The sequence below is a fragment of the Notamacropus eugenii genome, chromosome 1 (assembly GCF_028372415.1).
Source record: "Notamacropus eugenii isolate mMacEug1 chromosome 1, mMacEug1.pri_v2, whole genome shotgun sequence".
In the NCBI taxonomy this organism is placed as follows: Eukaryota; Metazoa; Chordata; class Mammalia; order Diprotodontia; family Macropodidae; genus Notamacropus; species Notamacropus eugenii.
Window position 1 is genome coordinate 590,854,634 of NC_092872.1, and position 14,778 is coordinate 590,869,411.

General features: G+C 37.4%; 1 protein-coding gene across 30 annotated transcripts in view; it reads right to left on the reverse strand.

Annotated features, from left to right (window-relative positions):
- Nucleotides 1-14,778, reverse strand: part of KIF16B (kinesin family member 16B) — a 550,717-nt gene that overhangs the window by 358,925 nt on the left and 177,014 nt on the right. For all 30 annotated transcript variants that reach the window (XR_011972556.1, XR_011972554.1, XR_011972560.1 and 27 more), the window contains one exon: nt 11,926-12,045. Coding sequence is in view for 16 of the 30 variants with exons in the window: in XM_072634507.1 (XP_072490608.1) it covers nt 11,926-12,045 (120 nt within the window). In the remaining 14 variants the exon portion in view is untranslated. The remainder of the gene's footprint in view (nt 1-11,925; nt 12,046-14,778) is intronic.

Genomic DNA, 14,778 nt, shown 5'->3' on the forward strand with positions numbered 1-14,778 from the left:
ATATACTGTAGATGGGATTTGGGGACTAAATGGATAGTGGGGTCTCTTCCAATTTTGAAACTCATACATTCAGAATTTCTTGAAAAATAGTATTCAGGCAATCTCTGTACATCGGGTCTGGGCAAAGCTATTTACTTCAATATTTTAATGGATCCATGAACTCATCAATATGGGGATTTCACCTCTTGTGTATACCTTCTCATCCTATACGATTTGTATATATGTATACAATGAATTTCTATACAATATAATAGAGGCCTTTTATAGACCTTTTCACATTCCTTGGGTACTATCATGCATAGAGACTAGGGGTCAAAACTGGTTAAGAACTGGAACAGAGAAGGCCTGAGATAAAAGCTAGTCCAGGCATATAAAGAAGAGGGCTATACATTTATTCACATAGGTAGTTACATGTAAAAATGTGTTATCATACCATGTCACCCTAAGGGCATAAGAAGAGATTAGATAGGAAGAGAAATGGGGTCATTAATCTAAGAAACTGACACATGAGATAAACCAGATAGCTATAAGGACAAATAGCTACTAGAGTAAGCTCAAGAATTCAATTTCATTTAATCCAAAATGAACTAAAAATAACTCAAAGCCCCAATTCACAAGTTCAGTAAGTAGGACAGTTGCCAATATATCAAAGCTTTGACCCAGACTAGGCATATGCAAGACTATGCAAATACCAATTAACAACAATTAAGACAAAACATCCAAAAAGGATATCTGAATGACTTACTTCGAGTCTTAGAGCTTAAATCTCACCTTCTACAAGAAGTTTTTCCCAGTCTCTTAATTTTACTGCCTTCTTTCTGTTGATTTTTCTTATTTGTAGTGTGTATTTACACGTACACATACACACATATACATACATGTGTGTACTATTTGTACATAGGTGCTTGCATTTTGCCTCTCCCATTAGGCTGGGTGCTTCTCTGGAACAAGGACTGTCCTTCACCTCTCTTTGTATATCTAGCACACAGTAGGCTACTGACTGACTAAGCAGCATATGAAAGGAACAAGAGATGAGAAATGTCTCCAAGTATCATGGGAGAGGAGGACGATGGGAGGTGGCTTAAAAATAACAGTAATAACTAGCGTGTATATAGTGCTTTAACAATGGTCAGGCCTGGGGGGGGGGGGGGGGGGGGGGGGAGCTAAGATGGTGGAGTAGAAAGATTGCTCTACCTCTCCCCACATAGCCTATAAAATAGCTGTAAAAAGTGACTCTAAACAAATTCCAGAGCAGCAGAAGCCACAAAACAACACAATGAAAGAGATTTCCTGCCCAAGACAACCTTGAAGGCCAACAGGAAAGGCCTATAACACCAGGCTCAGAGCAGGCTGAGGAGCCCTTGGCTGAGCTGCATGGCACAGATAGGACTGGAGCAGGCTTCAGGGAACAGAATCACCAGCAGCAGCTGTGGTTCCCAGATTTCTCAACCCGCAAACACCAAAGACAGCTTCAAACGTCAGTGACAAAGCTCTTTCACCTGCCTGAGAAAGGAATGTGGTCTGGTCCCAGCCCCATCCCCAGGGCTGCAGCAACCAATGCTGGAGCAGCATCCACTTTTGGAGCCCTGAGCTTAAAGACCCTAAGGGAATCGAGCTGCTGATCTGGGTCTCAGTGTTCAGTGGTGGTCCTGGGGTGAGGAGGAACACTGGCATGGTGGAGCTAGTGGAGGCTCTGGAGAGGAAATCCTACTCACAGTTCCAGGACAGAAAAGAGTGCTTGTTGTTCTCAGACCAGAGAGCACACCAGAAGAGGAATAAACTCTTCTCCCTTGATGGTACCACCTTGGAGGAACCGAGAACTTACAGATCCCTAGAGTATACCCTCCACTTGACAAAGGACTCAAAAGTCAAGTAACTGGCTGGGAAAATGACCAAAAAGGGGGAAAAAAAATAAGATTGTAGAAGGTTACTTTCTTGGTGAACAGGTATTTTCTTCCATCCTTCCAAATGAAGAAGAGCGAAGCATACTATCAGAGGAAGACATAAAAGTCAAGGCTTTTACACCCCAAACCTCCAAAATAAATATGCAATGGTCTCAGGCCATGGAAGAGCTCAAAAAGGATTTTGAAATTCAAGTAAGAGAGGTAGAGAGAAATTGGCAAGAGAAATGAGAGCGATGCCAAGATAATCATGAAAAATGAGTCATTAGCTTGCTAAAGAAGAAAATGGGGTGGGGGAGATAGAAGGGAGGGCAAATGGGAGGAGGGAGTATTTAGAAGTAATTAGAAGCAAACACTTTTGGGGAGGGACAAGTTCAAAAAAGAGAACAGAATAAATGGGGGGCAGGACAGGATGGAGGGAAATATAGTTAGTCTAATACAACATGATTATTATGGAAGTCTTTTGCAAATCTACACATATATAGCCTATATTGAATTGCTTGCCCTCTGAGTGGGGATGGGTGGGGAGGGAGGAAGGGAGGGAAGTTGGAACTCAAAGTTTTAGGAACAAATGTTGAGAATTGTTTTTGCATGCACCTGGGAAATAAGAAATACAGTTAATGGGATATAGAAATCCATCTTGCCCTACAGGAAAAGAGAGAAGATGGGTATAAGGGAAGGGTATGATAGAAGGGAGGGCAGACTGGGGGAAGGGGTAATCAGAATGCATGGTGTTTTGGGGTGGGGAGAGATGGGGAGAAAATTTGGAACTCAAAATCTTATGGAAATGAATGTTGAAAACTAAAAATAAATAAATGCACATTAAAAAAAGGAAATAAGCCACCAAAAAGAAAATAATGAGTAGCAAAAGAGAAAGAATCTAACTATAGATAGCTATTAAGATGACAATGAAGATCCAAGTTCAAACTCAGAAGAGAGCAAAGTTAAAACAGCTGCTGCTACTTCAAAGAAAGGAAGCAAAATGGTCACAAACTCAGAGTTTTTTGGAAGAGCTTAAAAAAGACTTTAAAAACTAAATAAGTGAGATTAAGGAAAAATTAGGAAAAAAAATCAGAGTAATGCAAGAAAGTCAAGAAAATTATAAAAAGAAAGTCAAATAACTGGGAAAAAAAGGCCTAAAAACTTACAGAAGAAAATAATTCCTTAAAAATTCAAATTGGGCAGTGGAAAGCTAATGACTTCATAAGACACTAAGAAATAATAAAACAAAATGAAAACAATGAAAAAATGGAGGAGAATGTAAAACATCTCATTAGAAAAACAACTCACCTGGAGAACAGACTGATGAGAGGCAGTATCAATTACTGGACTACCTGAAAGTTATGATCAAAAAAGGAGTCTAGATACTATATAGTTCAAGAGATTATTAAAGAAAAGTGCCCTTTAGTTTTAGAACAAGAGGGTAAAAATAGAAATAAAAAAAAGCTACCAATCACCATCTGAAAGAGACATCCAGATGAATACTCAAAAGAACATCATAGATAATTTTTGAAGCTCCCCAAATCAAAGAGAAAATGCTATACACAAATAGGAAAAAACCAATTTAAATACTGTGAAGCCACAGTCAGGATAACATAAAATTTAGCAGCTTCTGCATTATAAGACCAAAGGTCATAGAATAACATATTCTGAAGAGCAAAGGAGCTAGGCTTGCAACCAAAAATAACTTATCCAGCAAAGCTGTGTGTTATCCCAAATGAAAAAAAAAAAGGACATTTAATGAACTAAATGCCTTTTATGTATTTGTAAAGAAAAGACCAGAACTAAATGGAAAATTTAACCTACTAGTCTTAAGAGAAACATAAATAGGTAAACATTAAAGACCAATTATAAATGCTTTAATAAGTTTAAAATCTTTACCTGTCATATGAAAAAATGTTATCTGTAACTCCCAAGAATGTTGTCATTACTTGAGTAGTTTGAAAAACCATACACAGATAGAAGGCTTGAGGTTGAGTTGAGTATGACTGGAGAATCCTAAAAAATTGCGAGGGTAGAGCGGGGGTAAAATGGAGCAATTATCTCATACAAATGAGGCATGAATGGAAGAACTGCTACAGTGAAGGCAGGAAGGGTAGAGAGCTGGTAGTGTTAGAACTTCATTCTCATCAGTACTAGGTAAAAGAGGGAATAATGTATACATCCAAAAGCGTATAAATGTCTTAACTTACAGAGAAATAAGAGGGTAAGGAAATAGAATAAGGAAGAGACTCTTATAAGGGTCTGTAGATCAAGAAATAGGAGGTCAAGATGAATGGATAAACAAGTTGTGGCATATGATTGTGATGGAATACTACTGTGCTGTAAGAAATGATGACCTGGCTGATTTGAGAAAAACTTGAAAAGACTTTCATGAAATAATCAAAAATGAAGTGAGCAGAACCAAGAGAATGTTGTATATAACAACAGCAATATTGTTCAAAGAGTACTTGTCCATTATTTTGAGTATTATAAATACTCATATCAGCTATAAATGATCTATGAAGGAAGATGCTATCTACCTCCAGATAAAAAACTGGTAAACAGAAGGAAGCATAACATGGTTTCTTATATATTCATAAATTTGTGTTAAACGATGGCCTTCTCCAGTGTAGGGAGAGGAGACAGTATGGAATTTAAAATGCAAACAAGAAAAAATTACGTTAAATTTTTAAAAAGAGATTACGAGAAGGGGGGGCAAGGTGGAGAAAGGCTTTTGGGACACTATATGTATTGATAGACTATCTCAATGGAGTAGTCTAGCATCTGACACATTCACCAAAAGATAGTTTGGTTGACTGAATGATTGTTCATCTCAATCCATGTCAACAGCCTGGACAATAGGTATCTTAAAAATCTATTTTCATTTTTCCTATGTGATATGTTATGTTGATCACTTCTGAATAATTTTTGAATATCAGGAAGGACAACCTTTGATGACCTAGGGTTGGTGGCAGTCAGCATAATTTATCTAAAAACAGGAACATTTGAAGTAGCTTATCATCTATGCAGACTTCTTCCATCATGTAAGACATGTCCCATTTATAATAACAAACTCCTTTGAAAACATATATCTCCTTGTTTCATACCCCATTGAATGTTAATAATCAGGACTTTGAAACACTTATCTCTATCCCTGCACTTATCAAGGTATTTTGTATGACTTCAATGTATGCATGAAATGTGTCAGACGATATTCTTGGAGGCTGTTTGCTCTCCTGAATCAAATATCTGTATGTGTTTATATATGTATAATCAACAAACAATAAGATATTATATTGTCTGTACCTTTCAGTCAAAAAAATGACTATAAAGATGCAGCTGTCCACTGTAGAGAATCATTGCAAAAGCCTGCCTGTCATCTGAGGTCAATAGGTATTTTCTGTTTCTATTTGGGGACTCCTGTGAGCCCTCTGTATGTTATACATATTTCTGTAGGAATAAGGGTTGTTCTGCATCCAAAAACCAAAAATCTTGCCTAGGTCTTCTCCTTTTTTTAATCAAGGATAACCCTGGTATGCACTCTCATAAGAACTTTACAAAGATAAGAAAACAAACAAATGGATCAGTAGTTCTTGATTTTATCTCAGTTATCTTAATATGGTCTATGAATTTTTCTGTTGTTATGATATCTTCTTTCCGGAGGTATCATTTAAATTAATTCCACAGGGCTTTCAAAATTCTATCCCATATTGCCATCAGAGTATACTTGATCTGATCCAGCCATTCTTCCCAATTTAATCTTGTAACTTTTACTTATATTTCATATGGCACATAAGATGCTGAGGCATTAGGGCCCAAATGTTCCTTTAATGCTGCTGCTGAAAATGAATTGCCATTGAAATGTAAACAAAGTTATTCTATTTTATATCTGTTGATATGTCTGGTAATTCTAATCACAACAGGGATGATATGCTTATTTGAGTCTCTCTCTAAGCTTTCTGCAGACTTTGTTTTGTTCTCAGTGTTTTTCATTGTTTCAAAAGGTGTATATTTATATTTGATAACTCCACTACATCCTCATTGTGGTCTTTATGTGATGCTAGTTTTATAAAGGTATGCCAGCCAAATCCACTCATTAGTGTATCTCCAGAAGACTTTCAATACAGAGTTGAAGACAAATTTATATATATATATATATATATATATATATATATATATATATATATATATATATATATATATATGTGTGTGTGTGTGTGTGTGTGTGTGTGTGTGTGTCATCCAAAGGCCAGTCTAAGTTCATTAAGTCAATAAGGTTGTCTACCAGTTAATTTTTCCCCAAAAAGTAACTCATGGATACTGTCTCCACTATAGCGTAGCCTAATGTCATCTTCATTAGTAAAAAGCATAGCCAGGCCAATAAAATCACAATATTTTTAAAATAATGAATTACTTAATAAAAAATGACATCTCACTGGTGAACTGTTTTGGTGACCTTGCTTTTATAGAGTAGCAAGAGAGGCTCTAGTGAGGTAGTTGAAGAAATATGACAAAGTCTACAAGGCAGGTATCCTACTCCTCATTTTGAACCAAGTTTCAGAAAAAAAATAGCTAAGATCATAGAGCCAGGACTAAAAATGTAGAGCTAGAAGAACCTCTGGAGGTCATCTAATCCATTCCATATAATCAATTTTATAGAAAAGGAAAACTAAAGTTCACTGAGGGTAAATAATTTGGCATAGGCCCCTGTAGCCAAAATGTGCTAACAGACAGGGGCTTTGAAGCCAAGTCTTCTGACTCTAAATTTAGCCACCAGAATAAAATCAAAGAAATAACTACATCCCAATAGAAGATTCTAGTCCCTTAACTCCAATATTCTCACTTATTCAAAAGGATATAGGATTTCATTTATTTAGAAGTTCCATCCATTTCTATCTATCTCATGCAACACATATCCCTATTGTCTCCAAAATTCCTCACAGGAGCCATCTAACAGCCTTGAGGCCTTTCTCAATTTCTCCTGACATCAAGAGGGTGTCAGTCAAACATGCTGGCTGCCCCTTGTCCCTCATGCCTGCCCTATAACCAACTCATCTTTTCTTCCTGGCATGTGACTTCTTGAGGAGAAATTTTAAGACTTCTATTACTCTTCAAAGTTCCTTGATGGTTACATGTTATGGTCTGTTCACACACATGCCATGTACCTTTTCATTGCCCTCTGTGTAATGCTCATCTTTAGTTTTTCAGAGATAGTGGTTTTTCTTCATCTCACTACCACACAGCAACACCAGAAAAATGCTAATATTAAAAAGATGGGTCACTGCTTTCATGTAAAACTTGAAGCATGTAAAAGTGTCCCACAATTTCCCAAAGGCAACCTAGTATTCTTTCCCACTTTTAAATTTTAGGCACAAATCATTGTCCATCTTTTACTGTCTTTCCAAGATATACAAATTGGTGAACCATATCTATAACCTCCTCTTCATGCAATCAACACAGAGTCAAATAAGAGTGCATATGGAGGCTCTCCCTGTTCCTAAGGAATACCTCTTTGACCTAGACTCCACACCAAATTGCTACCATCATCATCACGAATACCTTTAGCAAGTGAAATATCACTTCAATACACTGTACTACAAGCCAAGAACACAGGTGCTGGGTTGAATTGTAAACCTACCAGCAATGACAGCTTTCATCAAAATTTAAACTAAATTCTAAAGTTCCGTTTCAGGTGCTTACCACTTCTCTCAGTCTTCTCACTGCTTGTCCCTCCCCTCAACCCTATCACCAAAGCTCTTCAGTTATAGGACAGCACATAAAATAGAACCTAACCTCTCTCTGCACCATCCCAGACCTGACTGAAAAATAGTCTTTAAATTGGGGGAAGAGGGGAAGGGGTGAAGCAAAGATGGCAGAGTAAAGACAAGGACTCACCTGAGCTCTCCCCTAAATGTCTGCAAATACCTGTAAAAAATAATTCTAAACAAATTCTAGAGCAGTAGAACTCACAAAAAGACAGTGAAATAAATTTCTAGCCAAACAAATTTCTAGGTCAATAGGAAAGATCTGTTGCACCAGACTTAAAGAGGAACACAGTCAAGCACAGGCCATGGCAGCAAAGACCAAGCCCCAGCAAACTCAGAGCAGGTCTCAGGGGACTGAATCACTGGCCGCTATGGTGGTTTTCAGATTTCTCAACCCACAAATGCCAAAGACAACTTAGAAGGTCAGTAGAAAGGTTTGTTGGATGGTGAGAGAGAGTAGCACAGTCCAACTGGGCCCCAGCATAGCCCCCACTCCAGCAGACTAGGAGCAGGACTTGAGAGGAACTTAATTAGCAGCAGCAGCAGCAGCGCCAGAGACAGTGACTGCTTCTGGAGGTCTCAGCTCACAGAAAAAAAGGGGATCAAACAACTGGTCAGAAGGAGATTACAGGGGTCTCTTTGCTGGCCTGGAGGCGGGATTCTGTTGTTTTGCCCATACTTGGATCTGGGTTGTAGTCCTGGGTGGTGGAGGAGTGCTGGCATAGAAGAACTTCTGGTAGGAGTGGAGAAGAAACCCTCCTCACAGTTTCAGGGCAGAAAAAAAGTGCTTGTGGTCACTCACATACCAGAGCATAGGCCAGGAGAAGAGTAAATGCCTCTCCTTAGATCATACACTTTGGAAGAACTGAAAACTTACAGGTCCCTAGAAATAGCTCTGAAAATACCTACACAAAACACTTGAAGGTTGGGACAGTAGACCCTCTACACTAAAGAAGCAGAGTTCTAACTTAACAAAGGGTTAAAATTTTTAGTCAAGAAATGTGCTCGGAAAACGAGCAAACAATGGAAAAAACTCAAGACTAAAAATTTGCTTTGGTGATAAGGAAGATCAAAACATACACTCAGAAGAAAACAAAGTCAAAGTTCCTACATTCAAAGCCTCCAAGAATAACATGAATTGGTCTCAGGCCATGGAAGAGCTCAAAAATGATTTTGAAAATTAAGTAAGAAAAGTAGAGGAAAAATTGGGAAGAGAAATGAGAGTGATACAAGAAAATCATGAAAAATGAGTCAACAGCTTGCTAAAGGACACCTTCCCCAAAAAATACTGAAGAAAATAACACCTTACAAAGTAGACTAGACCAAATAGCAAAAAGAGATCCAAAAAGCCAATGAGGAGAAAAATACCTTAAAAGGCAGAATTGGCTAAATGAAAAGGAGGTCTAAAAACATACAGAAGAAAATAATTCCTTAAAAATTAGAATAAAGCAAATAGAAACTAAAGACTCTATGAGAAATCAAGAAATTATAAGACAAAACCAAAAGAATGAAAAACACAGAAGACAATGTGAAATATCTCATTGGAAAAGTAACTGGGAGATAGATCCAGGAGAGATAATTTTAAAATTATTGGACTGCCTGAAGGCCATGATCAAAAAAGAACTTAGACATCATCTTTCAAGAAATTTTCAAGGAAAACTGCCCTGATATTCTAGAACCAGAGGATAAAATGGAAATTGAAAGAATCCACCTATCACTTCCTAAAAGAGATCCGAAAAGAAAACTCCCAGAAATATTATAGCCAAATTCCAGAGTTCCCAGGTCAAGGAGAAAATATTGCAAGCAGCCAGAAAGAAACAATTCAAGTATTGTGGAACCATAATCAGGATAACACAAGATTTAGCAGTTTCTACATTAAGGGATTGGAGAGCTTGGCATATGATATTACAGAAATCAAAGGAACTAGGATTAAAACCAAGAATCACCTAACCAACAAAACTGAGTGTAATTCATGAGGGGAAAAAATTGACATTCAATGATGTAGAGGAATCTGATGTACTCTTGAGAAAAGACCCGAGCTAAATAGAAAATTTGACATTCAAATATAATACTAAAGAAAAGCACGAAAAGGTAAACAGGAAAGAGAAATCATAAGAGACTTATAAAAGTTGAATGTTTTACATTTCTACATGGAAAAATGATATTTGTAACTCATGAGACCTTTCTCATTTTTAGGGTAGTTGGAGGGAATATATATAGACAGAGTGAGTTGAATATGAAGGGATGATATCTAAAAAATAAAATTAAGGGGTAAGAGAGGAACGTACTGGGAGAAAGAAAGGGAGAGGTAGAATAGGGTGAATTAGCTTATATAAAAGAGGTAAGAAAAAGCTTTTACAGTGGAAGGGAAGAGGGGGAAGGTGAAAGAGAATGAGTGAATCTTACTCTCATTGAAATTGGCTTAAGGAGGGAATGACATACACACACAACTGGGTATGGAAATCTATCTTATCCTATAGGAAAGCAGAGGAGAAGGAGGGGGGTGGGTCATAGAAAGGAGGGCAGATTGGGGGAGGAGGTAATCAGGGGCAAACACTTTTGAGGAGGGACAGGGTGGAAGGAGGGAATAGAATCAATGGAGGGGCAGGATAGGATGGAGGGAAATATAGTCTTTCACAACAAAACTATTATGCAAGTGTTTTGCATGACTACACATGTATAACCTATATTGAAATGCTTATCTTTTCAATGAAGGTAAGGAGGGAGGAAGGGAGAGAGGGAGGGAGAGAGTTTGGAACACAAAATTTTAAAAATGAACTCTAAAAATTGTTTTAAAATATAACAGGAAAATAAGATACACAGGCAATGGGGTATAGGAATCTATCTTACCCTACAGAAAAATAGAAGGGGAAGGGCATGGTGGAGGGGTGGGGAGGTAGGTGATAAAAGGGAAGGCAGATTGAGATAAGGGGTAATCAGAAGCAAAATACAGTTAGCAATATTAACTGTGAAAAAAATTTTGAAGCAAATTTCTCTCAGAAAGGCCTCATTTCTCTAACATAGGAAGAACTCTGTCAAATTTATAAAAATAAGAGCCACTGCCCAATTGATAAATGATGAAAAGATATAATAAGTTTTTAAATGCCTAAAGCTATCCATAGCCATATGAAAAAATATTCTAACTCACTATTGATTGGAGAAGTGCAAGTTAAAACTTTTCTGAGTACTACTACCTCATACCTATTAGACTAGAAAATAGAACAGAAAAGACAAATGACAAATGTTGGAGAAGATGTGGGAAAAATGAGACATTAATTTACTGTTGTCGGAGTTGTGAATTGGTTAAACGATTCTAAAGAACAATTTGGAACTATGCCCCAAAGAGCTATAAAATCATGCATACCCTTTAACACAGTAATAGCACTACTAAGTCTGTATCCCAAAAGAGATAAAAAAACAAAAAGAAAAGGACCTATGTGTACAAAAATATTTATAGCAGCTCTTTTCTGGGGGTAAAGAATTAGAAATTGAAGGGATGCACATCAATTGGGGAATGGCTAAATAAGCAGTAGTATGTAATTATGATGAAAGACTCATACTATAAGAAATAATGAGCAGGATGCTCTCAGAAAAACATAGAAAGACTTATATGTGTTGATGTAAAGTAAAAGGTACTAGGTACAAAGTAAAGCAATATTCTAAGATGATCGACTGTGAATGACTTAGCTATTCTCAGCAATACAATGATCCATGACAACTTGGAAGGACTTGTAATAAAAAATGCTATCCATCCCCACAGAAAAAACTGATGGTGTCTGAATACAAATTGAAGGAACATTTTTTTTGTTCTTCACTTTACTTTTCTTGAATTGTTTTTTTGGCTATGTTTTCATTCACAACATGATTATTATGGATATGTTTTACATGACTATACATACATAACCTATATGAAATTGCCTGCCTTCTCAACATGTGTGTGGGGAAGGATGGGGTGAGTGAGGAAGGGAGAGAATTTGAAGCTCAAAGTTTTAAAAACAAATTTTAAAAACTGTTCTTAACATGTTAACTGGGAAAAAATTAAATACTAAATAAATACCTAAAAAATGGTCAGGCAAGGGGAAATTTAAAAACTCTGTAATTCCACTTTTATATTTTAATTATCTGAACTGATGATACTTAGATTTTCGCCATACAGCTTTTTAATGACTGTCTTCATAGTCATAGAATATAACAATAAAATATGCTGAGAGAAAATAGAACACAATTACAATGTTCAACTGAAGTCATGTAAAGTCACTGATTAGATTTATTTCTACCTTCAAGTGATATAAGATTATTCCAGTACTCAGAAGGTCATCATCAATGCCAATCAGATGAGGCAGCTCAGAATCCAGAACCACTCCAATGCCTTCTTTCCTCAGGGCTAATGTCTGTTCCTAAAATGAGAAGGGAATTTTTTTTTAAAACGTTAAATTTATTTGAAAGAAAAGTCAACTGAACAAGAAAAGTCAACTGAAATGTTTAAAAGGAAAACTACATTCATTAACTAGAGTTTTTAAATGCTCCAAGATTTACTTTTCATTAAAAAGGAGGAAAGCATGGTGAAAGTGTGGTTATAAATTTCAATTAGAAATCCCATTGCATGCTGGAATTATTCATGATATTTATTTTCACATTCAACTCTAGCAGATAAAATCAACTAAATTTCCAGAGCTATTTAGGTCTAAAGCCTTCAAGACTTAAGTTAAATGCTATTTTCTCAACTAAACTTAGAATACACCAGATAAAAGTGATGTCTCCCATCCCAGAAGGGAATTGACTGAGTAAGGTCACATGACTGTCAGATCATGAACCTAAGTCTTCTGATTCTACTTCCAGGGTGTTTTCCACTCTACTCTCCTTTTAATACAAGGCCTTGCATACAGTTTAGTCAATAAAACACTGCTGATTGATTACTCATCAATGACAAAATAAATATCACCTGTTGTTTTTTTTTTTTTTGCCAGATAATAAAGTAACAGAAAGGGAAATCAAACAAGGAAGAGCTTGAAAAATCTACTCTGCTAGCCAGAAAGGTTGGAGTGGGGGAACAGGGTGAAAAGTATGGTCACAGGAATGCTGCTTTCGATCAAATAGTGAAGAAGAAATGAAAAGTGTGGCTTTTTCAGACATAACTGGTTGCAGGATTTGTGGCACTCATAATAAACATTTCAAAATGTAAATAGCCTCTTTCAGACTTATAAGAATCTCCATCTGCACCATATAAATTGTCTGTTTCAGACTGATTAGTGTGAAGGAATTGTAAGGAAGTAGTTTAACCTTATAGGAGGTAAGAATTGGTTCCTTAACCAACCTGAGTGGATTGTAGGGTTTGGGCCATTCTATAGGCAACAAATATTACACCATCTAGAGCAGAGCTTCTTAAACTGTGGGTCCTGTTACTGAGAGTGAGGGTCCCTAAAAAACTGGCAACAGTAAAAGGTTTCTGAACGTGTAAGGACCAAAAATTAATTCAAAAATCAAAGGCATAATGAATCCAAGGTGTTTCTGGCAGTGCACGCCCATGTTGCCTCGTACAATTTCACTGCAGCCTGGGTTCTGAGCACACAACATACTCACTTTGCACTGTGCATGCCTTCATGCTAAACAACTCCAATGAACGCTCCCAAAAACACCTCAGTTCAGATTCAAGATTACTGTATGTTATGAATTATGGTGTTTTTTACTGCACAAAATTTTCTGCTCCTACAGAAACATAAGTTTAATTATGGAAGTATAGACTTTTAATATTTTTCTACCACCAGCAAGTATCAACTTAGTATATCATAGGATTGTATTTTATTAGAATGTTTGATTTTAAAAATTGCTGCTATCTCCTTCTTTTACAGAAACATAAGTGGATAGAAAGACACACATACTCTAGCTCTTCCCCCAAAACCCATAAAATGCCTGTAAAAAATGACTCTAAACAAATTCTATAGCAGCAGAAGCCACAAAACGACAGAGTGAAAGATTTCCAGCCCAAGGTAGCCTGGAAGGCCAACAGGAAAGGTCTACCTCACGGGGCACAGAACCAAGCAAAGCGTAGCCCAGCATGGGCTAAATAGAATGGGACAGGACCCGGAACAGGCCTCAGGGGTGGAATCCCCAGCAGCAGCAGTGGTTCTCAGATCCCTCAACCCACAATCGCCAAAGACAGTTTCAAAGGTCAATGAGAAAGCTTTTTCAACTGGGTGACAATGGAGCAGGGTCCTCCCCTAACCCTGGCCCCAGGGGGATGTGGCAGCAGAGGAAGAAGAGGCAGTACCAGCAGCAGTGGCAGCAGCAGCAGCAGCATTCATTTTTGGAGCCTCTGTCTAAAGACCCCGGGGGAATTGAGCTGCTGATATGGGTCTGAGCCCAGAGTGTACTGGTGGAGGATCTGGAAAGGGAATTCTACTTGCAGATCCTGAGCAGAAAAGCTTTAGTAGCTCCTAGATCAGAGCACGGGCCAGTTAAGAGAAGAGTAATTCCTCTCCCTTGATTGTGCCACTTTAGAGGAACTGAGAACTTACAGGTCCCCAGAACATACCCCACCTCTTGACAAAGAACTCAAAAGTCAAATAACTGGCTGGAAAAATGCCCCAGGGAAAAAAAATAAGACTATAGAAGTTTACTTTCTTGGTGAACAGGTATTTCCTTCCATCCTTTCGGATGAGGAAGAACAATGCTTACCATCAGAGGCCTCCAAAATAAATATGAAATGGTCTCAAGCCATGGAAGAGCTCAAAAAGGATTTTGAAAATCAAGTAAGAGAGGTGGAGGTAAAATTGGGAAGTGAGAACCATTGCAAGAAAATCTTGAAAAGCGAGTCAACAGCTTTCTAAAGGAGAACCAAAAAATGCTGAAGAAAACAACACCTTTAAAAATAGGCTAATTCAATTGGCAAAAGAGGTCCAAAAAGCCAATGAGGAGAAGAAGGCTTAAAAAGCAGAATTAGCCAAATGGAAAAGGAAGTTCAAAAGCTTACTGAAGAAAACAGTTCTTTAAAAATCAGAATGGAGCAGATGGAAGCTAATGACTTTATGAGAAACCAAGAAATTATAAAACAAAACCAAAAGAATGAAAAAATAGAAGATAATGTGAAATAACTCATTGGAAAAACAACTGACCTGGAAAACAGATCCAGG